Here is a 27,302-nt window from a genome sequence, read left to right as displayed (position 1 = left end):
GGGATGGTAGAAACACTTGGAGCTGCTCAGGTTTGGTCTAATGTGAATATGCTCCAAAGCCTTTTCTTTGTTGCTGTAGTCAGGTTTGGTAATTCAGTGTTCAGCAGCAGAAATATTGATTAGTTGACAGGAGTTAGGACACAGGTTAAAAAAAAAAATCCCTGCCAGAAAGTTCTGTTGGCTCCCATTTTGTTCAAACAGTTGAGTATAGTAAAATAAGAATTGTTATCCCTCCATTTGCAAATACCATGTTAAATAGTCATAAACCAGGTGGTTTTGTTTATCTCACTAACATCTGCATGTTTCTGTCTGTGCTGCAAAGCATGGGTCAATCTTTATTAGAGCCATGCACCACTCCTGTGATGCATGGGAGAAGCTTCATTTATGTTTTGCAGGGAACAGGCTTGCATTATTTGCTTCATTACACAATATTCAGTGGCAAAGCAAGAAATGCAGTTCCCAATCCAAGCTTTTCAGCTCCTAACTGCGAGGACCATGCTTCAGCATCAAGTCTTCTGACATGTTGAGCCTTCCTCATTCTTCCCACTGCCAAAATGGCAATGGGAAAAAAAGTGGAAAACTGAGCAAACTTTGTGACCTTAAAAGCTGCAGAGTGAACTGTTTGTATAATTGAGGATGCAGGATGCTCTAGGGTGCTTATTCCATTCCTTGAAGGGAAGCACTGGGAATAATTCCCAGCTTGGAGACTGACAGCTCCTTCTGGTCTCGTTGAGGGATGGGGCTGATGTGAGTGTTGGTGGCCTTAGCCATGCCTGATTTCCTCTCATTTCAGAGGATTTGGTTTACTTATTCCATGCCAGCATGCCATTCATTATGTGATGTGGCTCTGGCATGCATGATGCATCCTGAAGCTATAATGTAGCCACTCCTGGCACAGAGAACGTGATCCTGAAGGTTTAATGCATTTTCTCCTTTGTGCGTTGTTGGGCCTGTATTTTACCAACTGGCCAGGGAAGCGTGGCCACAGACAAGTCTCTACTAAAAGCCCGCATCTCACCAAGGCTCTCTTCTTTTCCAGGTGGTCCCAATGCTTCCCAGGCTGCTCTGTGAGGAGTTATGCAGTCTCAATCCCATGCAAGATAGACTGACGTTCTCTGTGATGTGGAAGTTGACTCCCGAAGGCAAGGTACCTCAAGTAACAGGCAGTCATGCTGCTAATCAGTCGTCCCTTGGTGGCCAGCTGCTACTCTTCTAGTCAGAGTGGTAAAATGCCATTCCTTAACACCCAGGTGGACAGGAAAGGACTTATTGGTGAACAATACTGGAGGATGTAGGACTGTCCCTCTATCTTGTCTTACTGATGAGATACCATGGGACTTCGACTGGAATAACCTCACAACAGGGTGGGAAAGGAAGAATATTTGTATGAATTTCAGGAACTGAGAATTTCCTGCTCCTTACCAGGTCACCTATCCATTTAATGACTTATCTTCAGCAGCAAGTCAAAGCTAATGCTTTGGGTGGGACAAGATATTCCCCCCTGACTGCAGCCCTCCCTTGTACACATAGATAATTGTGCAATGTACTGGATGCGGGCAGTATCCCTTTATGGCCTCTCTGGTAAACAGACTGTATCATTCTCCTTCATAGCTGTGAATTACATAAATCCAAATAAAGCATGATAGCTCTTCAGCAAAGGCACAGCTCCATCCTCTGCATGTGTTATTTCCAGGCAGCAGTGGAGGCTGTCAGTGCAGTGAGCTGCCTTCAGCTGCCTGCCAGATCTGCCCAAGTCTTCATGTCTTACCTTGATCCTCTTGCACACTCTGTCGCTAATCCTAGCCATCTCCTCTTTGGTGATCACAGGGTCCCCTCACTAATCGAGGAGGGCTAAAGACTGCCACTACCAGAGGACTCTCCACTCTATGTCAAGTGCACTTTTTGTAGTCAGAATTATTTTGGTTTTTTAACCAAAAGCTATGACTTGGGCTTATGCACAATTCTTTCTGTGGAGGGTGTTTCTTTTGCCAATTTGGTAATTCTTCACAAAGATTAACTTTACTTCCTTATTATTGTCCATGCTGCCCAAAAGGATACTGAATCTTGTTTTGTGCTCTAGCAAAATATAGTTGCAGTCCTATATCTGTATTTTTCCAGCGAGTCCTTCTGTGGCACCGAGGTGGGTTTTATTTGTTAATTGTGAAGAGTATTCCACTTCCCATAGCGACAGCATGATTAGTCATGAGGCCTTCTAGTAGTAGCTACTTGGTAGGCCTTTTATTGGCTCTGAGTGGTCTTTGAACAACTAATAGCCAAGTCTTAATTAAAATAAGTCTTTAATTAAATGTTATCTCTTGTCACCTGCAATATATATGTTATTTGCTTTCCAGACAGTGTTCAGACCAACCCTCTGTGACTAATTAGAAAACAGAGGAACTGCAGCATCTGCCCTGCACCTGCTCAGGGAGCTGATCTTTGGAGGAGCAGGGGTCTGGGCTGTGACCATACTGCCCCTTGGAAAGCAGACTCCCTGCAGCTATTTCGGCAAACTGGTTTCTCCTAGGAGGCCTTTGAGAACTGCAGTCTTAATTGAGGTCACTTGATTTGAACATCAGGTGAAGGCTGGAGAAGAATTTACTCCTTCTAAGAGGAAAAGTGGTTGTAGGGCTTTTGCCCAGCAGGGCATTCTTGTAAGAGCTTATCTCTGAGTTGGGACAGAATGTGTCTCCTGTATTTCTAGGTCTTACTATATATTACTATAGCTCAATCTCAGTGTAAACAGGATCACATGCTCTCTCCCAGGCTCTGCTGGGTGAAAGGGAGGTGAGTCAAAGGCTCCAAAATGGTGTTTGAACCCCAGCTGATGGTGGAGAGCCATGAGAACATTGACACTGGGGACAGAGTATTCCTCAGTGAGGGACATACGAGACCAAAAAGCACTTCATTGCACCCTGTGTGCACAGTAGTATCACAACCTTGAGCTGGCAAAGCCAAGCCAAGCAGCACTACTGGAGGTGAGAGCTGCTCTGAGTTCCCACTGTTACTGTTCTGAAACAAGTCTACAGTTAATACATTTCCCAAAGCAGTCATGTAGATTCCTCGCTGAATGTGGCTCTTGATAAGTTTGGTGTATTTTTAATTCTTCTTTCTTTTAGAAAAATAATGCCAGGCTTAGGCCTTTCTGGGAGACAGGTACACACTTGCTGCTGTTGTTTTTGGGTTCTGGTGTTTTTCTTTTATACAGTTTATTAACTGTAATGTTGCCTGAGCAGCACTCCACATAGCTCCACGGACTCCAGTGGGATAGTGTGGCATGATGTATCTGAAATGACTTTCCAAGGGCAGAGGCATTAACCATATTGTTGCATCTGTGCTGTTCTTCAGAAGCAGAGCTAGGCATTTATAGGAACAACACAGCACATTCTTGTTTGGATGCAGTCAACAGAAAGATATTTGAAAACAAACTATGCAACTCTTCTTTTTAAGTTATTGCCTGCTGATGTTTAAGGCACAGCCCTGCTGCTTCCTTCTACCAGTGTGGAGGAAAGATTGCTTCACTTCAAAACAACCTATACAAACAATGTGTCTTCCAGGCTTAAAACTGTTGCCATCAGCCAGGACATGATACGGACACTACCTTGTGTGGGTAAAGTCCTCAACCTCCTGCAGATCTATGTCACACCCTCAAAGAGACCTGCATTAACAGGGACTGTGCTAACAGGATGGTTTTGGCTGAGCCACACTAACTGCCATCACATGGTGTGCTGGGGACTATAGCTTTTTCTTAAAAGCAGCCAGAGCTGGGGGAAGCCTTAAGCTAACTCTAGAAATGTCTCAGATACTGTTACTATCTGGAGTCTGGGTGCACCAGGCTTCCTGTGGTGGGGGAGACCTTGCAGACCAGACTTGTGGGCTACTTGTAATCTCCACTGCCCAGTTTATAACCCCAAAATGTTGCTCCTACACACTGCTTTGCCCATCCATCAGCTGCTGGTACAAGACGTAAGCCAACCTTGTGCAGTTTTCCCAGTAGAAGCAGAGCTTGCCCATTACGCTGGTGGGGTTTCCAAACAAGGGACACAAGGCTGTGATTACCCAGAGTCTGCTTGGATGGCCACTGAAGGCAGAGATGGAGGGCATTTCCAGAGTATGCTTGAATGATGGGTATGTTAAATTAGCCTGCCACACCAAGGCTGAGTCTGGCAGCTCTGCTCACTACACACAGGGATTGCTGGACTGCGCAGGGCAAAATGCATCTGAACTCCATCCCTTGCCTATGTGACATGTGTTTAATGCATCCAGGCAATCCTGGTGAGAAGGTATTTATTGGGTATGTCAATAAGTGATCTCTCACAGTTATCACTGTCCAGTTCAGTTTGCACCTGTTAAAGCCATTGCAGGAATGAAAACTGGGCAGTCTGTATCATGCTGCTTGGTTGCCTTTGAAAGATCAAGAACAGAAAACAAACTGAGGAAACAGAGAAATATAGGGAGTTTAATATCTGTTAGTAATGGACTGCTTGTCCCAAAGCTTTGCAGAATGTAGCCTGCTTGAGATTTGAAGTTCTAGTTAAATTCGGGGGGCCCAATGTGCTGTATCTCTCATCTTACAAGGAAGTTATTGGAGCCCTGAAATATTTCACCTCTTCTAAGCAAGCAGAAAAATGAGGTTTTGCTGAAAGCTTCAAGTTCAAACAGCAAAGGGGAAATCTGGTCTGTTGCCTCCTGCAAGGGACAGAGAGAGCTCTTGGAAGCCAGTGGCAGAAAGCAGCATGTAGCTTCATGTAACTCATGTATCTGGCTTTAAGCGGTAAGTTGGGGAAAGTGCTTCTTTTCAAAATTAGCCTTCTGCTTTGTGCCCTGTCCTTAACCCTTTTCAATACACATGTACTCAGCTACTTTATAAAGCAAAATAAGAGTGCTTTCCAAGCACAAAATACTTAGTGGGAGATAATAAAACAGAGAGGACCAGAATTGATAATGACCTTTGATGAAGAAATTAATAACTGGAGGTGGAAGAACTAGCAGGGAAGTGGAAGTACTGCCTGAAAATGTTTGAACAGCAAGTTCAAAGAGCTGCCTGTTACAACTGGAGGGTCTGTAGGAGTGCTCAACTGAAATGAAGGCTGCTAAGCCTTGTTCCCAGATCATCTCAACAAGGAACACCATCTTTTTGGTGCCTGAGTACCATTCATGTCTTAGTGAAGTCTGAAGTATCTCTATTGCCAACTGGTTAATAGTCTGCAACTTGCTGGAAGTGGATAATTTAAAGAGCAGTGCAGCCTCTTCCACACCAGAGATTGTGCTTGCTTAATATCAGGAGGTTTTTTTGGTTCAGCAGATTTCATCAGATGTTGCTGACTTACTGGACATCACTGCAAGAAGCTGAACCATGATTAATGGGATGCATCAGAGTGCAAGAGCAGGTGCTGCCAGCAGTGTCACAGCATCTCTGTCCAGCTTTGGCACTTTCTCTACCTTTCTTTTTCCTTGGCATAGAGAAAGGGGCACACACAGAATAACCATGAGCCAGGGGTCAGAGTATTTCACATTGCAAGACGTCACTTGCTGCACCTTCACTGTTAGGACACTTCAGAATTAGAAATGAGCTTAAATGCTCTGTGACTTTCAGAGCTCTGAGCCACTGTTTTACTGCCCATATGTTCTGTAGTGCATAAGGGAGGGAGGCAGCAAAGGTATCTTGGTGATCAGTCCTTTTCTGTTAAGAAGAGAGTTTGCCTTTCTGAAGCAATGTCCTTGATGAGTCTGTCAGAGAGAGAGCTGGCTGTTCTCCCTGGACACTGTCACTTGCAGAATTTACCTTGTCCTGTTGTGCTGATGAACGGGTAAGGTGGCACTTGGTAGGTAAGGCAGAATTACAATTCTCCATTCATTCCCTGAGCACTTGCGCATTGAATAGTTTATGGCAGACTGCATCTCTCTCTCTCCAGAGCCTTCATGCCAATGCTTTTGACTTTTCTGAAGAGCCTTTGAGCCTTTGTCCTTCTGCACTTTCTCACTGGCTTGATGAGCTTTTGGACTCATATATATCTCAGCTGAAAACGGATTTTCCTTTCTAGTTTAAGAAGTAACTGAATTGCAGTTTTAAATAGAAGAGTTTTATAGGTGATTTATAGATTATTTTCCTCTAGATTGCAAAATCAGTGACTGGCCATCTCTCCTCCAGACTCACCAAAGTCCTACTCAGGCACTTTCACAGGTTCTAGTCAGACACTGGGATTCCTGCAGTACCCTGAAACCAGAGTATTTTAAGGCCGGACCCTCATTCCCTGCTGGTCATGCTTTAATCAAAGAGGTGGAATATAATCTGCTGTGTTTTAGATAGGAGAATCTTTCTTAGAATCTTAGAATCAGCCAGTTTGGAAAAGACTTTAAGATCACCCAGTCCAACATTTACCCCAGGGCTGCCAAGTCCACCACTGACTATGTCACTGAGGGCCTCATCTACATGTTTTTTGAACACTTCCAGGGATGGTGATTCCACCACTTTCCTGGGCAGCCTATTCCAATGACTTACCACCCTTTTGGTGAAGAAATTTTTCCTAATATCCAATCTAAACCTCCCCTGGTGCAGCTTGAGGCCATTTTCTCTTTTCCTGTCATTTTTTACATGGGGAAAGAGACCAGCCACCTTCTCTCTCCATCTTCCTTTCAGGTAGTTATAGAGAGCAGTAAGGTTCCCCTTGAACCTCTCTTCTCCAGACTAAACGATCCCAGTTCCCTCAGGCGTTCCTCATAAGACATGTGCTCTAAGCCCATCACCAGCTCCATTGCCCAGTGTTCTTGCATGTTGTTGCACATGGGGTTTGGAAGTAGGTGATCTCAAGGTCCTTTCCAACCCTAACTGTTCTATGATTCTATGTGCATCTGCCTGTTGCCACTCCTGCAGGTAGTAATCTTTGAGTCAGCTGGTTGATTTTAACTCACAATGAGCTGTAGTTCTTTGAGCTCTATTAAAGAGGGAAATCAGGTAGAGGAGGGAGATCTAAGCAGTTCCCTATATGCACAATGTATTGTGCATATACATGTTACTAGACACTACAGACTCTATATGGGCAAAAGGCCTGATGGTCTCAGTATGAGAAGATCCTCACTTTAAGATCACAGTCAGTGGTTAGGCCTGATGTCATTCCTTCCAGTGTTTATACAACTTCCCAAGCTTTTGTGCACTGGAAGAATAAGCCCTTACATCAATTTACACTTTCCAATTTTGCAGATCCTTGATGAATGGTTTGGGCGGACAGTCATCTGCTCCTGCGTGAAGCTAAGCTACGACCATGCACAGAGTATGATTGAAAGCCCTGAGAAGGTGTTCTCACCTGAAGAACTACCCCCTGTCTCCATTCAGCACTCAATAGCTGAGATCCAGCAAGCTGTGCTGAACCTGCATCGCATTGCCCAGCACCTCCGCAAACAGCGCTTCATTGATGGTGCTCTGCGCTTAGACCAGGTAAGTCCAGCTCCTGAAAGGGGCTTCTGCTCCACTGAGACAATTTCATGTACTCCCTAAGAATTTGATGATCAAATAGAACCTCAAGGGGAAAGTCAAGACTGGAATAGAAAGGCAGATTTGTGTGCCATGTTTTTTTAAGAGCAGCATCAAATTATGTATCAAAAGCACGAAGCAGGATGAAAAGAAAAAAGTTCCAGTTTTCTAAGGAGGAGTAAATTTTTCAACATTTTTTCAAAATCTTAAAACTCTGCTGGACTGGGTAAGTAACTCATACAGTAAAACAAATCACAATGGTGTCATTCTTTGTCAAGCAGCTCAGATATCCTTAGTGCACATTTCACTGTGAAAGGCTCACCCTCCACATTTATTTCTGTGCTTGCAATCCTCATGTTTTCCAGTTTTCATAGAAGTACTCTGGGCAGGGAAAATGACTAAATGTTATCCAAGCTAATACTTACAAGAGTTGGGTGTGTTTCAGAGAAAGAGATGCTAGTGAGGAGATTTTGTGCCTGGGGTGATTTAAATAATCTTGTATCAGTTGTGGTATGTGTCATTTCTATTTTACAAGTAGGTCCAGTTATTTTAGACTATCACAGCAAAAATACTTTTGCATTTGAAGTTCAGCTGCCCTGAGGTGACTTCTGACAGTTTTTGTGGATAGGAGGTTCCAGTAATTTACAGAACCCAGTGGCCTTCCTGAGCAGGAGATAAAATAATCTCTTAATGTAAGGAAACCCTATTGTTTCATTTCACAAAATGAGCATGAGTCAATATAAGGATATTGCTGAGAAAGAGGCTAGTGTACCGAGATATGTAAACAGGACTGTTGTATGTAAGAGATATGTTGTAACCCTTCCATTTTACTCAGTGTTGTAGTGTTGTCTCTAGTTGCAGGAGACTCTTAATTTTAACAGAATTGTTGCAGAACAACAAGGTCAAGGAGTGTCTGAAGTCAGACATAAGAAATGTCTGACCTTCCCCAACATAGCACGTGACTAAGTCTGGTGAAGCTGCTGCGGAAAGCAGGCAGTGTGCTTTCCCCCATGTCTATGACAGGATGACACATTTGTATCCTGAGTTTCAGTAGAGGAGATTGGGTTATGTTTTAGGATAAACTTTCTGTAGGCATTGGTATGGGTATATGCTTATAGGTATATGGCTATAGGTATAGGTATTGTGGTGTCTGAAGCTATCATGCCTACATCTGCTGTGGGAGAACTTGGAGGACAGGTTAGGTACATGTAAGTGAACCTCGAGGCATTTGCTCAGGGTCCCTTCTTGCTCAAAGGAAATAATAATTATTAAAGTTATATTAAATTAATTTTTGGAAATCAGATTCCCACTTCAAAGTCATGCAGTTTTCTTAAACCTCTTTAGGAAGGGAAGCTTCCCTTTTTGAGGTTTATCATTCAATGGCTAATAAGCTGGGCTTTTGTTCACAAGCACACTCTGAATGCTTAAGAAAAATAAAATGCCTTTGCACTTGATGAGCCAACTGGGAAGCCTTGGAGATGTTTGGGTTGGAACAAGAGTCCACAGTGACTGGGAACCGTGGCCCAGAAAGGTCACCAGCTGCATTCCACAAGTCACACTTACAGTGTAGTGCTGAGCAGTCACTGTATGTGTCTGAGCTGAGTACCTGTTATCAAACTAACTTCAGGGGAAATACGTTTTAAAACACCTGTGACATTTTCAATGGGAGGATTTGGCCAGGGAAGCATCCTGTTCTGGTGATACCCAATAAAAGATTAGTGGTGTTTTGTTTTGCTTTGTGCTGTTACGGAGAAGCTGTTAAAGAACATATTTGAGCATCATTTGTGAGATCAAGCTTAAAAGCCACTGCTAAGGGCATCAGAGAGGGATGATTCCTACTTAGCCTAGTTCATAACCAACATGATCAACTGAGTTACATCTCACAAGTGGCACTTGATGTTGCACAGAATCTCCCCCCGTCAAGTCTCAGAGTGAAAGTAATGGTCTTTGAGAATGAAGAGTATTTTAGTTTGAGGGACACTGTCACCATACTTGCTCTTTTCAGGTATTTCCTTGATAGTTGTATTTCAATAAACTACATCCTCCCCAGCTCACAGAGAAAGCATTTACTGTAAGGCCCAAGTACAAACAGTATGTGAGGGGTGGGTGTGTGGACATGTCCAGCCACGTCCATGGCTGGACAAAGCAATCTGTAGCTTTTAATAGGAGATGAGTCCCTCTGCCTCTGCTTCCTCACTTCCCTGAGTTCCCATGGACGCAGTTGTTTGCTGGGTCTGATTTCCAGCCCTGAGCAAGTGAACAAGGATAAGTATGAATGGGAAACACACCTTTCTAATCACTGGACCTCTCACTGATTTCCTGTTGAGTAATGTAAATCCTGAACAATGGAAGACAAACTCCAGCAGGAAACTATGGGCAATGAATTATCAGATTCCAAATAAATATGTGAACAAAGGAAATGATATCCCACAGTCTTAAGGGAGGGGGTGGCAGGGCATTGATGACTCCTGTGGGTTTTTTTCCAAGGGATATGAGCCCTTTTCCTATACATTGCATTATGTTTGAGATCTTCTACCTTGGGGTCACTCCTGATTGAAGAGTGATGTTTTGGGTGGGGTTTTTTTCTTACATCCACCCTGCCATTTTTCAGTGTGATGTGCTTTTGTGCTTCCTGTTGGTATTAAGAAAATCATTGAGGGAAGAATCTCCTGTCCTTCTTTGCTACTGGCTGTGATGCCTTGGGCTGATGCTCTCCCTGTCTGCCTCAGTTTTCTCTTTGGAATGATATTGATCTCCCCCACAATATGTGTATAATTTAGGATTTATTCCCAAAAACTAAGAATATCTCTCAGCTAAAGCCATTCATGGGCATATCTTTATAATAGCAAAAATACTGGTTGACCAGGGAACTCCTTGCACCTGACCTCGGATGGCCCCAGTAAGATGCAGCAGAGTCAGACTGGCTGTGCCATGGTGAGGGGAAAGTTTCCTGTTTGAGTGTTGCTGCTGATTTTTTATGACCTAGTGTGAGAGCAGCATCTGCTTTCCCATGTTTAAATCTTTTATCACTAATTTTAGAAGCAGGAATCTCCATAGCTCATCAGATGAAGAATGTTTGTTTGTTTGGGTTTTTTTCCTTAATAGCTTGGGAATTACATATCTGGGTCACACAGAAGACCTTGAGACAAATTACAGAGGTAGTACACAGTCTTGAAAGCTTAAAATTTATGGATTCTGTGTCATTATATATGTGTCTTTTGGGGGCTCTGTAATTTTGAATTCCTGCCTCGGTTTGGTCCTTGGCAACCTACATACCTGTCACTCTTTCCCCCTGCCCCACCCCCTCTCCAGTTCCTTTCATGACTCTGCAGAGGTCTGTAGAGGAATCCTACTGCACTGTATCTTGGGTCTGAGGATATTCTTTGCAACCAGAGCCACACATATGTCACTCTGTGGGATCTTGCTGTCCCCGTAGGCCCCTTCTGGGACGGTTTTCCTAGTATGTGGTTTCCTCTGCTGCCTGCCAGCTTCCTAGCTCCAAAAGGCAGCTGAGCACTGAGTTTTATAGAGGTTTAAAGTCTTTGCACCTTAAGCAGCTAAGGAGCTTATGAAACTTTGTTCGCACAGGGAAAGATTAATGTCTTTCTTTTCCTTGTCATTTGGAGCTGAAGCTTTAGATGTACATGCAAGAGGTGTCTTGTGCTGTGACTTTGAGAAAAAATGTTCAGATATTTACAGTACTGTATTCCCCTCTGCCTCCTTCCTGCCCAGGACCATGAAATGCCACCCCTATGCTGTCCTCTCACAGCTTGTGGTGCATCCACGCTATAAACTGGAGCAGGGATTTGACCTGCTTTAAAAACCAAAGTGAGCACAACCCACAACTTTCCTTTCTTTTCCTGGCCAGGTTACTTTTAAGCTGGACCATTTCCCCAAACCACAGCTTTTAGAAATGCTAGCAAGAGAATCAGATAGAAACTTGCTTTTAACAAAAACCATCAAGTTTGCAGAAAAGCTCCTTAGCTCCAGCCTGCCTAAAGGAGACCTGCCGATAAATGGTTCTCTGTTTGGCCTAAACAGCTTATAAATGAATCACAAGGAAAGATGCCTACAAGAAGACAGGTTAAAAAGGGTTTCTGTGCATATTTAAGATGAGTATACCCCAGGATGCTTATCTGTCTCTATGACAACTGTCTGTGAGCTGAGGGGTGGCTTTTGTTGTGCCAGTGATTCTGCCTTTGCCAGTGCACTTATACCTGGATGCTCAAAACATTGGCATTGACCAAAGTTCATTGTGAGAACAGCCCAAGCTGCATTTACCTTAGTTAATGACATTGAATTGTTTGCTAGAATAGCTTTTCTCCTTGTTTTCTGAAAAACAGACATTCAGCTTTGCAGGTGTGTGTGAAAAAGGAAAAAAAAAATGGATAAAACCGGTAAAGATGGGAAAGTTACACAAATTTAAGGTTTAAATTGCTACTGAAATGGCCTCACTTCTCCTTGCTCTCAGCCTGTGTGTTGTGCCACTGTCCCTGTGTGCTGTGCTCAGTCTTGTCGACTGAGCAATGGTTGCTTTTCCCTGGGGGTCTCAATTGTTTTGAATAAGGTCATAAAGGTAGTAAAAGTTGTATTGTTGTAGCTCTGTACTATACTGGAGACCTTACCTATGGTTCTGTCCCATGGGTGCTGGGAATGTGGTAATAAGTGGTATTTTAGAATAACTTTGTTTAATTAAGACTCCTGAAGTATTAGAGTATTTCTGCTGCAGGAAATAGAGGGAAACAAGCACAAAGACCTCCAACACTAGATTGTGTGCAGAATACCAGCTCAAAAACACCTAGGTATATGGCATACTGGGTACATTAAGCAGCTCTGTGTAGTTTTTGAAGCTCTCAGAACTGACTCTGCCTACTCGATGAAGGCAGCTTTGAGAATTTGACTCAAGCCATTCACACATGTAAAATGAGGATGAAGAAGGACATTGTACGTGATACTCTGCTGGGAAATTTTATATGTGGTTGTGGCTAATGGGATAGGGCAGAAGCATATTTTTAGACAATTGCTCCTGCTAATGCTGTTTAGTTGGGAGTCTTGAGCTACAGATTAATTACTATCACCATTAAAATTTTCCAATATGAATGACTGCTGGAAATAATTATGGGAAATTGTTTTGTTGTATTTCCTGCCTCATATCTGTACAATAAACGTTCAGGTCTTTTCTTCTTCCTACATGAAAGTAATAAATATTTTTACTCTGGTTAAGCAGTCACTGTGTGCAAAATACAATATAGTACTAGATGAATGGAAGACACATTGGGTTGAAAGAACTGTTTCGATGAGACAGCAAAGGGTTGTAACATTGTATAGACTTCAATTAACTGAATGTGCCTATGTTTTCCCTAATAGCATGATCCGAATTTGTGTCTTAAAATGCTGCTGGGACAGGAAGGCCATCCTGTCTTGAGTACTCCCTGGTGTGATGCCTGGGTTGTCTAGCCATGGCTGTTGTACGTGCTGCCCCTGCACACTCTCTTTCCACGCGCCTTTCTGGGGAGGAGTAAATGGCTTTGCTCCAGCACCTGACCCTGGCTGCATCTCTTTGGGGAGTGTTGCTTTGCTGGGTTTTTGGCCAGTCTCAAAGAGAAAGTCCTGGTGCTCATCACCTAGAATGTAACATTGGTACCAAATTAATCTCGGATTTCATTCTGAGATTAATTTTCAGGGTAGGTTGAGGTGTGTACCTGCTTTGCCATTTGCTTTGGCCCAAGAGAAAATCCAACAGATCCCTTTATGAAATCCTGAAAACTCCATGATACCTCCCTTAAGAAGTCGTTACAGCAACAGTACGTGAACGTGACAGCAGACACAGGGTTGCTGTACGATGGTGCTGCAAGATAAATGGAAATGCAGACTGACAAGGAGCATTCACTATTCACTTCCTGTCACAATTCCACCATTGTCTGCTCCTTCTCTTTGATGTCTGGTTAAAGAGACATCACTGATACCCAGAATGGGGACAGCAGGTGCTATATGATCATTATGGACAGTTGCTTATACTGTGTAATACATAAGGCAGCTGGGGGGATGTTGGATGTACCTAGAGATTAATTTCCTTTGGGGATTTTGTCTTTTGCATAGCCCCAGTTAATATGTCAAAATGAGCATCTAAGGCTGCAGCTTTCTACTGGGGGATACCACCCTTTCCTGCAGGAGTAATTGAAATGCAATTACAAACGTGCGCTAGCAAAGTAGGAATGATTTTCAGAATGTCTTTCCTACAGTACCACAGGGGAACATGTACTTTGCAGGGCAAATATGAAATGTCATCATTGTTGTCAGGAACAGCTAATGGCTCAGGTCAAGCAGTTTGCACACACCAAGGTTGTACGCAGGAAAGAGGTGTTGTGGGGTCATGTTATAATGGGGGTCTGTGTTGGCCGAGCATCTGCCTGCTTGCATGGAGATGTTTATATTGCCAGTAGCTTTTACAATATTTTGGTTAAATTAGGATTTTGAGTGGAAAGAACCTAATCTTTTACCCTGGGATTTTAATGAAGTCCTCCCAGGGGTGTGAGTAGGATTGATGTCCTTGCACATGTCCCACTGTTCCCCCCATCGTTCTTTTACAGCTGAGCAGCTGTGTCCCAGCAGGAGCAGGTGGTGAAGTGGTCGAGCTGGCTCCAACAGGAGGGAGGAGTCAGATGCTGGAGCACAGGGCTCTGCTGTAGAGTGTCGTGCTGGGAGCCACCAAAGCCAGATGTCTGGGCAAGCACGGCTGAGAAGGAGCTCCCCACACAGTGGTGCTCTGGCATTAATTTACCATCGGTAGTGCAAGAGTGGGTTGTGACTTTATTCTTCCCAGAGTAAGCATTCCAGCCACCAGCTCAGATATTCAAGTTCTATGGTGATGCATGAGCATTTTCCTTCTAAACAAATACAGCTTGACCCTTGAATTTTATTAAATCTGCCACCAACCTGCAAGCTTAGAAACTTCTCAAAAGAAAAGGGGTCTTATGCTTTAGTTTTGAGTTGCTGTTTGACACAGCAACAGCTTCTTTTGTCTGCCAGCCTCAGAGCAAGTATCAGAGGGAAGGATAGCTTCATCTTTCCAGGCAATGGGAATGGCAAGAAGAGGTGAAGAAGTTGCCTGAGCTCACATGGTGAGTTAGTGGCAGAGCTGGCAGCACAGCCTTTTTCTTATTGCCAGGGCAAATCCAATGACTTAGGCCAATGATGACCATTCTCTTCCTTACATTTATTACTGACAGCTATTGAGTAGGAACTGGTGCTTTTTGTTTCTACTATCTATTGCTGGGCCAGTTAAGATCAGAGGGTTTTTATCCCAGTTCTCCGCAGGTGCATCTCATGGTGCAGAGCAGGGATACAAGACACATCAGCACAAAGGGCTGAACTGTGGCCAGCACGTCTCTGCAACGCAGAGGCTATCAATGTATTTCATGAGTGGTCTCTCTCCCCAGTCCTTTCAGTTCTCAGGCTTTTGCCTACATGTGCCAGGACCAAGCCAGTGTGCTGTTGTCCTATGGAAGTCTCTCTTGTTTGCACAGGACAAAGTTGTAGTGGGCAGTACTTCATCATACATTAAGAATTGCTTAGCTTTTTCTATTGATTGAATCCACGTGGTGATCAGCCATTGTAGAAGGGGGTGAGTTGGCAGCCATCTCACACTGACCTGCAAGTAGAGTTGAAGGTGTTTGCAGGTACTCCACATTCACACATGAAGTAGCCATCTCTTGTTCTTTTGGACTAGGTCTTGCCTGTGCTAGTGTGATAGGCAGCCTGAGGTCACTGGCTCATAGGGACCTCATACAGTGCCAAATAGCATCTGTAAGGGAAAGGGAGGGCATCTGTGGCAGGTGGTGGCTTAGTGATGGAATGTGTCTCAAACGTGAAGCTGATAGCTAAGGTAAACAGAGAATTCAGTGCTTGATCCAGCTGAACAAGCTGCTGACTGGTATTTTTGGGGTTGGTAGAAAAAGTAGTGGCTTCTGCTGGGTACATTGAGAGATGTTCAGGATGGAAAAACTGGTTCTCAATAAAGCAGAAACAAACTGGTTCTTCAGTGTCTCTGACAGCAATACAGATAAAATCCAGAAAAACATGTATTTGTGTAGAGGTACATGGGGGGTGACTGCTGGGAGGAAATTCTTATTTTACATTTTCTGCTGAGGCAGTAGTCCTTGCTCTGAGAGTCTTGCCCTACAGCTGATGGTGGTTTTCTTCCCCAGCAATGAACAGACATCATCAGAAAGTCTCTTGTTGTTTCAGATTCCGTTTATCACGTATTTGAGTAGAGACCTGACAAGGGTTTTTTTTTCAGGTATTAATTATAGCTGACTGCATGGCTAATTCATCATTTTCGTTAGATGGAGTCACTGGGTGTTGAGTGATGTGACTTCAAATGTGATCTGTCTGCCGTAGGTGAAGTTTTAGCAGTTCTTTGTCAGAGCCAGTTCTGTTTCACCTGATATTAAATGGAAAAAAAGGCTAATTGTATAATGACAAAAGACAACATTTGGAAGGAGATGAAAGATTCAGACATTGCAATTTTGTGATTTCTCATTTCAATTCCAAAGTGAGAGGAGAAAAAATTCTTGCTTACCATGGCCACAACTCATTTTATCAGTTGTCTCTGGGCATGATCACTCCTTCTGAGTCCTGGGGTGTTTTATCTTTTCTCATCCATAGCATATGGATGGTGAAGGACAAAGAAGCTCAGAAAGCACCTGTGGTTTCCCTTCCTCTGAAATGAGGCTACAAGAGTCTTAGCCAAGATTCCAGCTGGCTGAGCTGAGGATGAAGCTGATCTTGCCCCATCTGAGGAAGCCAGCGCCTCCTGAAGTCCACTTTTGGGTTTATCTTCAAACATTCCAAGTCCATGTCTACTGAAATTAGATGCCCTGCTAAAGTTTGCAGTGATTCATTGGCAGTACATTTTGTTGAGCAACTTCTTGGTTTTGTTTTGCAAGCTTTGAATCTGTCTTTTGTAGTCTAGATAATTTATCTTGCCCTTCTCTGTGTCTTCATATGGTAATAAGGAAGTTATTCAAGCATATGAGCATAACTCAGACTGCAGATTTCCCTTGAATATGTAATTGCATGAAGTGGGAGCATGAAGCATGACATCTCAGATAAGGTTGTTGGTCCACGTTGCACATGTTTCTAAGATTTGTTCATACCTGAGATTTGGGAAGGATGTTCTCCCTGAATATGCTCCTTCTTTGTGCAGCACTGTGTTCAACACAGTGTGAAACACTGTGATTCCCTCTTGCTTCCTGCTTGATCTTAAGGCACAAATACCCATCTCTCCCCAAAATACATATTCTCAAGTTGTTGTATTGTCAACGCCTGAAAACCTGGCTGTTAAACTTTGTCCTCCGAAGGAAACGTATTTTCCTATTTGGATCTAGGCTGGTAGCAGATTGCATTTATACTAGTTACCGACAAAGCTGGCTACAGTCCGTTACCCATCTGTGGTGGGCTATCATTAAACTGATGGTCACTTGAAAACTAAGCAAAGAGGCAGTGAGAATGTAGTCTCAAGAACTTGTTGGACTTGAGTGATTTGAGAGACTTCAGACACCTGGAAGAAACCAGTCATGCAGAATCACTGTGAAGGGGGTTTTGTGAGTAATTCCTTTAACTGGCCTTGAAAAACTTGTTTCTGTCACAGAAACACAAACTAACCAAGCAGTCACTGTTGTTTGGTTTTTCAGAAAAGCAATCTAGCCTGAATACAACAAAATTTAATTTGTGCCTTCCTCAACAATTGAAGGAAACTGGCCGCCTCATGGGTTCAATCCCTCTCATCAGGCTGACCTTGGGGGGCTGCAGAGCTGTAGCTTCTTGGTGTCTTATGCCAATGCTGAGATCAGCCCTCTGACTGAGAAATTCTCAGTCCCATGGATCAACAGGAGGTTTTGTGTTAACTTTAAGGCTTCAGTTTCACCTCAATTTCAAGGTCTCTGTTTTAATCTCAAGACTCCTTGTTTTTCTGAGAAGAAACCCCATTGATCCAGCTAGGCCTTTACTTCTGATTAGCATGTAAGAGTAGAATCTGACCCACAACAGTAGGAAATCAAAAACTTAAAAAGCTAAAATGGGATTAAAAACAAAAAAAATTTCTTAAATGATTTCTCTGTCAGTGATGTGTTTAGCAGGTATAGAAGACAGAATGAACTAAAACAGGCTTTGGCATTTCAGAAAGTGAGTCATTTTTTCTGTTGCATCATGTATAAACTTTTCCCTTCTCATATATGTATGGTTGAAATTACTTTGAGGTTTTGAATTTTCACTTCGGCTCTCTGTTTTTTATTATTTTCAAACATTACTGAGAGTCATGGTTATAGTCTTTAATACTGTGCTCACATTGCCTTGCTCTTTAGGTTTTTTTATGTTTTTTTAAATAAACCAGTGAGCAACATACAGGTATTTAAAGGAGTTGGGAAGTTACTGATTTCTCTTGTTTAGATAGGAGTAAGAGGTTGGTGTATTTGATGGATCCAAAACATGTTGCCAAGGGACGCTGCTGTCAAATAGCCTTTAACACAGGGGAGCAAGCTTGAGATCCTTTCGCAGTATGGTCATCTCTTCAAATTCTCAAGCATTTGTATAGGTTCCTTGGAATCAGTTTAAAGACCATGAACATGGTGTTGTTGCAGTCAGCTGAGATAGCAGACAAGTGTGTCTTTTCTTACAGAGTGCAGCCCTCTGAGGTTCTCCATGCTGAAGGAATGCTATTGCTCAGTGTCCCAGGAGTTTTAAGATAAAATCTACAGCAGACAATGAATGCTGAGAGAGGTTAGATAGAACCGTGGTATCATACCATGGTCAGGCCCAGCGCAGAAGCCAGTTGGTCTCTGCATGCTAGGACCAACAAGATGTTGTATATGCTTGTTGGGATGAGGATATCCAGCAGATAGAGGTGTGTTAAACCTGCCCCTGTGCACCCATCTTGTAGGAAGAAACAGCTATTCCTCAGGGTGAGCTTAATGACATTCTTTCTTTTGAGTTCAAAGCTAGTGTCAGCAGCTGAGCGTTGCAGGAAAGAGAGGACTTGTCCTGACCCATAGGCAGTTGGGCAAAGTAACATCATCTGGGCTTCACCCTTTCAGGGAAACTCTTGAAAGGCAGAGAGCTTCTACAACTGACTTTTTGGGCTGGTGGGTTTCTTGTACAGCTTTCACTTGGTATACAGCCAGGCCTGGTTCATCCTTACTCTTGCTGTAGCTTACTTCAGACTCAGCACTGAGGATCAGTAGTTTTGCTATAAGTAGCCTTCGTAACAATGCTAGCATAGCGATGGGTACAAGTTACAGTTCAGAGGAGGAAGACTTGCTGAAAAGAGCTTGAACAGCCAGGAAATGGGTGCCAGCACAGGCATTTCTCCTAACCCTCACTGATTTTCATTTTGAGAGAGTTATGTTTGGGAAAGGTTGTTTTTTATTTGTTTGTCTAAAATAAAAAAAAAGTCTTACCCTCCTTCATGGAGCTGCTGCCCCAGATGTTTTTAGATCTAGTGTGCGGCTGCCCAGTCTACCTTGTCTTGTTAGAAACTGGCTTGATTTTCAGTCTTGGCAGATCCAGTTGAGAGTCTCTGAGATCTATTAGAAGGGTCTAAGGTGACTCTTTGATATGAGAGGGTAGGCATTTCACAGCTTGCTAAATGTCACCTGTGACAGTGCAGTGCTTGGGGTGTGCTCTGTCAAGGTTTGAGCTTCAGGCAGTTACGGCATCCTGGAAATGTAAAGCTGGAAGGGGCTTTAGGAGATGAACCTTTCTGTTTCCTGGCAATAGAAGGGTGCCAGCCAGTAGCGATCCTGTGCCATGTTTGTTGTTATGTTGCTACTGAGCCTTTGTAGCTACTGGGACCTATGTAATCAGAGCCGGTTCCTCTTGGGGTTGTCTCTGTGGCTTTCACCCACCCAGCCATGCAGATACAAAGTGTGTGGATAAAGTTTGCCATTGAGCCTGTCCCTCAAATATCCCTGATTAGTCACGGCCAATCTGAAGTATTAAAGACCTGCAGAAACCTTGGGAGGAGCTTGGCCAAGTTTGCCAAGGTCCTCTGGGGTAGAGTTCAGCAGTCTGAAGAGCTTGCCTGATAGCAGCAAGATAGTCATGCAAAGTGACTCACACAAGATTATCTTTAATGTCATTGAGTGCTTCTTCTCATTACAGTTGGGAAGATAACCTGCTGGCTACTGTTGTAACGCGTTTTTACTTTATGTGGCTGCAGTGTTGTGAGGTACAGAGAAGTGCTGGGGAGCAAGATGCCCTCTAGCGCAGTCCAGGCAGCATGTCTCGGTGCTCCCACAGCTGGTGATAGTAGCATCACTGCCATACTGGGGGCAAGTGGCACAGCTGGGCAATAATCAGAGTAAGCAAAGCCTAGCAGGGACCTTTGCTTTTCAGCTATAAGTGGTGATTTCAGCCTCAGGTTGGGTTTATGGAAAGCAGCATGAGGTTTGGTTTAGGGAAGAATAAAAAAAATAAAATAGTCCTTTTGAAAGCAATTTGTTTCTGCTTGCTGTGATTAAGGCTTCCAAATGGAGTTGGTCAGTTCTGCAGTGCGATCAACAGGACTGGAAAAAAATACCAAGTGAAGTAACACAGTGGCTGTGGTAAACATGAACTGAGGCCTTGGAAATAGCTAATAGCATACCACAAAAGAGTCTCCTTTCACCCACCACAGGCCATGCCAGCAGCAAGCACTGCCAGTGCTGGCATCTAGCAGAGGAAAGCATCATTTGGCTCCTTTTTGGATTTCATTACTCTTCCTGCACTCCCTCCTGTGCTCACAGCAAAAGCCTTTCCAGTTGTAAAGAAGTGAATTAACTGCCTTCGTGTCAGTGATGGATGAGGCGCTTTCTCCCCCTTCAAAAAGGCAAACCGTGCTGGTGAATGCAGGCCAGCAGAGTTGAAAAGTCCAAGCAGAACAGGAGAGCCCTTGGGGTGACCCAGCTGTCAGGCAAGACACCCTGGGGATGGCTCCCACCGGTGCCCTTCCAGCGGGAACAAAAGCCACTCTCAGTGTGTTCACCGGGCCTCAAGGCTATTTTTTTCTTGTCTTTCCTGCTTTCAATGGACTTGGGCACATCCCTTAACACACAGCAGCCATTTGTGTGGGGATCTGGGAGCCTCAAAGGCTTTCAGAGGGTGCTTCTCCACCCTGCACAAAGGAGGTTTAGTACGCCAGTACTTGGGAGATCTCCTTTCAGGAGAACGTCCATGGCTAATCATATTAAAGGTGACCTCGTGGGCAGCGCTTTCCATTGTTGCCATATGTTTTGTCCAGTGCTTGAGTGATGTTGCACATTGGAATGTATTCATGCATTGCCTAATTTAATCACCAGACTTAATCCCCTCTCCTGTTCTACACCCTTAGAATTTACTGGCTCCTTTTTAGCCTCCCATGCATTGTCTGGGTCTCCTTCACAACCTAATACTGATGCTTGGAGATACTTTTATTTATTTATTTGCTTTCAGAGTATATTTAAAAAAAAATGATCTCAACGACAAGCGCTGCACTCTCTCCAAAGGGTGAGTGAGCACAGTAGATGTTCTAAAGGGGCTGATCCTTTGTCCCTGTGATCTTTTTCTTCCAGCTTTTCCATAATTTAAGGATTAGGCTCATGGGTCTAAAAAACCCAAAACAAAATACTACGAATGGAAAAATGACTGAGAAAGCGGTGTGTCTCCTTTTAATATTGTTGGAATAAATAACTAATTTTAAGAACTTAACTGTCTCTGTAAAACATGGTGTTGGTTTTCTTTAAAACTTACTGCTTTGGTACAGACAACGCCAGTTCCAGGACTGACTGGACAAAATTAACCCAACAAGTCTGGAAAGTGTGATTTATGCAAAACTACTGCAAAACCAGAAAGCACTGCAAGAGCTGCCATGTTCCACAGAAGGCAGGCATTTCTAGGGAGCGATGCTTTACAGACTCTCTTTTAAGTATGGTTTCTAAAGATTTTTCTGAGACTTCCCTGCCTCAGCTGACTCTGCCACATAGAGGCATATGTTAAAAATGGGAAACAGAAATTCAGTTGTGTTGTGACTTGCTTTAGGAGTGAATGGGGACAGCCCTAGCAAGGCACTGATGAGATTTTAGGATGATACGTGATCAGGTTGCTAGTATGTTGAACTCCAAGGGGCAGGAAACCCTTTAAATTCCTTGCGCTTGCTGAGACAGATTGTTAAATAAATACCTCATGCTTTGGTTCATCTCTTAGATTCTCCTTCTCTGTGTACAGCATGCTGGTACCCACAACTCTAAACAGTGGACTATATCCCGGATGTCTTTGAAACCTTAAATATAGCTTGTACCAATTTAACTAAATTACAGCTTTAGGTTTCCATCGCACACACAAGTTTCTTACAGCTGAGTTCCTGCACATGAGCTTGCTGATCTTCCGTGACTGTGTGTTATGGTTTGGGTTTGATAGGAGGAAGGAACAGTGACGTAAAAGATTGCAGATTTGTGACTGGTTTTAAAAATTGTTTTAAAATATTATGTATCTTCATCTTGAAGAAATGCAGTACTGCTTGGAAACCACAGCTACTGAACATAAACCATGTTGAGCCCCTTACATATGTTGAATAACTGTGTGGAACAGAGGGTTATAAACAGACTGCTGTTAAAATGCTGGAAGGAGATCACTGACCCTACCCCCTGCACTCCAGCTCAGGGATCGACAGCAATGCCATGGGCTCCAACATCAACTTTGCCCTAGAAAAATACTTTACATGTTACACCTCACCTTCTCAGAGTGAACTTTGCCAGAGCCATTTCTGAAGCATCTACATGCATAAATCGCTTCCCCACTGAAGTGCAGCTGTGTCAGAGCTAGAGAAAGACAGCTGGCCATGGGTTAGCCTGAGGGCAGAGTGCCTGTCCCACTGCCAGCAGGCTCTGGGCTCGCTGGGACAAGTCACCTGGCCCCTGTCCGCTCCTTCCTTCTTTTTCTGTGGCAGAAGAGCTTCAAGGTCCCTGGGAAAGTGTGAGCGGGAGCAGGTTGCTGCCAAAGGAATTCAACCGAGCCACAGCCAGCCCCTTCCCGGGGGAGCCTGGCAGTTGTGCTAACAGCAGCAGCTCTTGCTGTTTATAGAAGGGGCAGGGATATCCTTGGAAAGCTTTGGATCTCCTGCTCATGCACCAAACAACTGTGCTTAGACATGCCGCAAGATTTGGTTAAGTAAGGGAGAGGAGGTGATGGCACAAAGCCCACATCTGCCTGGGGAGGAGGAAGCTGGCATTGCCATGGCAGGATGCTGAGTGGCATTTTATGGCGTTTTATGGTGTGGAGAAGATGCTCTGTGGAAGGCAGGGGGCTGAGTGCCCGTGGCAGGAGGTGCTTTCCCATCCCATGATGCTGACAGTGTCTGGTGGAGGTTTAGCGAAGGACACAGCTGAGCTGCTTGCAGTCCTGGCAGGTTGTAACAAGCTGCAAGAGAATCCAGATTGTCCCCAGAGAACTAGCAAAGCTCAAGTTAGCTGGACTTTGGGACTGCCAGGTGTTTTGTAGCAGTACCCCAAAGGATGGGGGAGAATGTCATGGCTGTCAAACTGAGATCTGTGTAGTATGATCAGGGTATTCTGCATCTTCATAGTCCCAGCTCTAGTTTAATGGCTTGCAGATATAACTAAACCTAGAAATACTGTTGTGATCTCCCTTGTTACCTGGCAGAGCTGTTATCACTTCAGCACAGGGGCTGTTCATATTTTAATAGGTTTATCTCTTGTATGGAGGGTATTACAAGCTTTCATCTGTCTTCCAGTGCAGCTCTACAGAAATCCCTCCAGGCATGAGGCAGTACCTGGGTGCTGAATTAATGTGTGCTCCTGGGTTCTCAAAGCTCCATTAGTGGCTTAGCAGGGGAAGCAGTTAGCATTAACAAACTTAACAAAATAGGATTTGCTCTGTTTGATCTGCCCTCGGCTTCTTGTATCCTCCCAACAGCAATGACAAAGACTGGGCATATTACGGGAAAACTCAAAATAGTCATAGGGAAGACAGAAATTAGGCTGATTTGTAAACTGTGTATCAGCATCCTCCAAGGTTCATGGGGGTGGAGGGAAAGTTGTGCTATAGTCAGGTGCAGTAAAAGGTACCAAACCATTTTTCCTCCTGCCACGTGCACAGACACATCTACACCCACAGCTCTTACCTTGGCTTTCCTGTGACTTGAGCCATTTGAAGGCAGTGCAGTGTCCCATCCTTCTTCAGGTAACCACTGCCCTGTTCTCCATCACTGGTGTGAGGCTGGGGCAGCTCTCAGAATCCATCCAGCACTTTGTGAAGGGCTGTGTGTCCCCTTGCTTTTCATCAAATGAATGTTTACCATTGGTGGTGTTCTCATTCTCCTTTCCATTGAAGAAACTGCCTTCGAAACCGCATGCTGTGTTTTCTTTGTGGTGCTATGTTCCTTAGTAGAGCTGTTCATCCAGCAGTGGTGGATCTGCCTTCTCTTTGAGAGGCACCGACTTTTGCATTGCTGTTCTCTACTGACTGCAGGCTCTTACAAAACAGTAGGGCCAAGTGTGAAGCTAAACTTCAGTCTGCTTAAACCAAGGGTGAGTAAGTTGAGACCTGTTTTCAGACATGACTGTCAGGAGTCTGAAATAGCAGCAGGTGGGGATAATGACCTGTTACCTGTAGTACCCTCTAATAACGACATACCATGCAGTGAGTTTAGAGAGGGTTTCAACTTGGTTGTGTCACTTTTCTTCTAAAGCAGATGTGGAACACACCATTTGCTTATGTCTTTCAGTCTCTCTCATACCATTTTGGGACAGAAATGCCTTAGTGATTCCTTTCTGATCAGGCTTTGGTTTTGTTCATCGGATCACGATGGCATATATATGGACTTCCATACCACCCAAGCTGCACAAAAGCTGGTGCTGGTCCTGTAGAACCCGTCAGGTCCTGGGTAGGACCAACCAGCAGGCTGCAGGTACTGCAGCTGCACAGAAATCCCTGTCTGTTTGGCTACTGACACTTGTCATCTTAGGGAAAGTTTTACATCAGCTGTACCCTTTCTCTCCTTGTTAATAGTGAGAAATATTTTCTTTTTTTTGTGGTTACTTTAACTCACTTGGTCTGTTTGCTCTAGGGTTTTCAGAGAAGTTGATGTATTTGCTGCTTTGCCAGCCCCTGTGTACAGTGAGCTTTCTGGCTGGTCCCAGGTCTCTCTCAGTCCTGGGTGTCTGTGGCAGGTGCTGCTGGTGTTGTTGTGCTTCCCTTCTCTGGGCTCTGCACAAGCTGCTGGTGCCCATGGGCTTTGGCAGTGCAGTGTCAGTATCTGCTTTTCACATGTCTCTTCTCATGCAGCAGACCGTGGTCTTGTGTGTTTCTATTCACACCAGTTAGAGGTCCCTATGCTGCTCCTTTGGGCTCTGGCTGTTGGCCTCTGGTCTCTCCTGGAGAATTTTAACTATGATAAGGAGTGCTGCCCTCCAGCCATCAGCTTCTTCATGGAAAGGGAAACTTCACTTGCCAGCAGCGTTAACTGCTTTGAGAACTGTAAGTCCTGCCTCCCTAGTTGTTTTTGGGGTTGTTTCAGATTCCTGATGACAATCTAGCCTCTTAACAGCCTACTTGATCAGCCTCCTCTCCCACATTCCTGCTTTCCCAAGTGAATTTCCATATCTCCCACATGAAGAAGAGGCCTTTGGGACTGGGCAGGATCCAACTGTTTCCCCATTTCCCGTAAAGCCTGTAGTCATCATCAGTCTTCAAAATGCAAGAATTTTCTGCCACCTGAAACCTCTCATCCCTATTGAGACTGGTAAAACCCAGCCTGTGAAGGCTTTGATATTGCAGAAGATGGAATCAGGGAAGTTGTCTTTTGTAAGAGCACTGCCAGGGCTGGGAGAAGCGCAAGAGCCTGGAGTGCTTTAAAGAGAGGCTGGGAGGTGGGCTCTGAGTGACAGAAAATGGCTAAGCAGTGAAATTTGGCATGTATCTTGTTAGTGTCACAGTTTTTTATGTGGCATTTCCTAGGGATGTTTTGCTTTTATTTTAAAATTGATGTATGTTTAGAAAATACTTGTAACTTCATTGACAGTTCCCTAGTGGTCTAGAGCATGCAGTGCAGTGTCACAATTCATTGACTTCTGAAGAAGGTATTTTTAATCCACCAATATAAACCCTGTGCAATTGTATAATCTGTATTTCAGTCCTGTGGTTTCCTAATGAAGCATCTAGAGAATGAGCTCATCCAGTTTGTAAATTATAAAGTGAATGCAAATATTCAGCTCTTCTTTCTACATAAATCTGGATCCATTTCTTCATGGATTGTGTTCGAAACCTCCAATGCAGGCAAGTGTGAATGCTTAAAAATAAACTCATTTGCAGTTTATATTTTTGCCAAGTGGTGAAAGTTGTCTCCTGTGCCATCTTTCCTGAAAGGCTCTTCAGCTTTGACTTGCAGCAGTGAAATAAAAGTCATGGGTATGATGCCAGCTTGTCATTTTGGTGACAGGATCTGCATGTCTTTGCAAAGGATCCAGCCATGCTTCTTTCTGGGTTTGCTGTAGAGCCCAACCACCTGTAGCAGAGCTTTTGGGGGCCATTAGACAACAACAGAGCAGCCTTTGTGTGTGCTAGAGAGCTTCACTCCTATCATAGGAGGACCCTGGGGTCCTTGTTGTATCCCAGAGGAGAATTCTGAAGAGCAAGACCTGCTGCAGCCTGTGGGATCATTTAGTAATAGCTTATTGTGTCTTTGGGAACCAGGCTGGGAGCCCCTGACTTGGGAGATTAGTTTAAGAAGGGTGAAAATCTATCTGCTATCTTCCATCTTCCCATGCCAGGTATTCACTGGATTTGTATGCATTGTATGCAGTTGTATAATGCAAGCAGCAGCAGAGGAGTAACATCAGAGTAAACTATGGGATTGTAAATTGGAAAAGTACAGTGGGAGCAGAGTAATACCCCAAGTGAGTTTCAGCTCCTTTTCTTAGGCTGGATTGAGTTTTGGGTTGGCATTGTTCTTTAGCCATATGCAGAGGTAGTTTGCTGGCTAATGTCCTGGGTGTGAAGAGGCATAAGAGAAGTGTGCAGGTTGGGTGGTGCAGAGTAACGAAAACTCAAGGTGATATGTTGTATTGTTCCAAGTAAGAGAGAACCCTTCTGCACAGGAGAACTCTAAACTGGAAAGTAAAGCAGGAATGGAGAGGAGGTCTGTCATAGTTTAACCCCAGCTGACAACTAAGTTCCAAACAGGACCTGCTCATTCCCTTTCCCCTGCTCCAGTGGGATGGGGAGGAGAATCAAAAAAAGGTAAAACCTGTGGTTCCAGGGAAGAACAGTTTAATAACTGAAGTAAAGTAAAATATTATAATAGTAATAATAGTAGTATTAGTAATAATAGTAATAAATAAATAATACTAATAATGCAACATCATCTCACACCCAGAAGCTCCAGGGTGTGCAGGTTAGCTGGTGGTGGAGCATGCTGGCTGCCCAGTGTGTTCCTTGCTGTTTCCTTCCTGTGCCTGCTCTGCATTTCAGTTTGGGGGTGGAGATGTCTCAGGAGTGGTGACAGTGGAAGGGTAGAAGAGCAGCTGCCAGTGATGTCCCCTTCCAAGCACCCTTTCCCTGAAGAGCAGGCTTACGGGACAGCTGATTTTACCTCTCTGCTTTTGTCTGTCTCACGAGGATTAGCCATTCTGAGGGACACAGGGCAGCAGTGACAGCTTCAGGAGCCTCCTAGAGAATTTAAACCTTCATCTGGAAAATGTGTGTTTAAGGATAAGGTGTTCAACTGAGGAGGCAGTGGGTGAGATGTTGCCAGCTTAAGACCAGTTCAGGACTTTCGACCAGTAGCAACAGCAGTCTGTAGCCG

The 27,302-nt window shown here is 44.0% G+C and overlaps 1 protein-coding gene across 3 annotated transcripts in view; it reads left to right on the top strand.

Annotated features, from left to right (window-relative positions):
• Positions 1–27,302, top strand: part of DIS3L2 (DIS3 like 3'-5' exoribonuclease 2) — a 199,849-nt gene that overhangs the window by 124,897 nt on the left and 47,650 nt on the right. For 2 of the 3 annotated variants that reach the window (XM_062625978.1, XM_062625975.1), the window contains 2 exons: positions 1,040–1,147; positions 7,199–7,432. In XM_062625978.1, coding sequence (XP_062481962.1) covers positions 1,040–1,147; positions 7,199–7,432 — 342 coding nt within the window. The remainder of the gene's footprint in view (positions 1–1,039; positions 1,148–7,198; positions 7,433–27,302) is intronic. The other variant, XM_062625976.1, reaches the window with a different exon arrangement.

Source organism: Pezoporus occidentalis, unplaced genomic scaffold (genome assembly GCF_034315485.1).
Source record: "Pezoporus occidentalis ecotype Australia unplaced genomic scaffold, CSIRO_AGI_Poc_V1 ctg285, whole genome shotgun sequence".
In the NCBI taxonomy this organism is placed as follows: Eukaryota; Metazoa; Chordata; class Aves; order Psittaciformes; family Psittacidae; genus Pezoporus; species Pezoporus occidentalis.
Note: the sequence above shows the minus strand (reverse complement) of the source record. Positions and strands in the feature narration are given on the sequence as shown.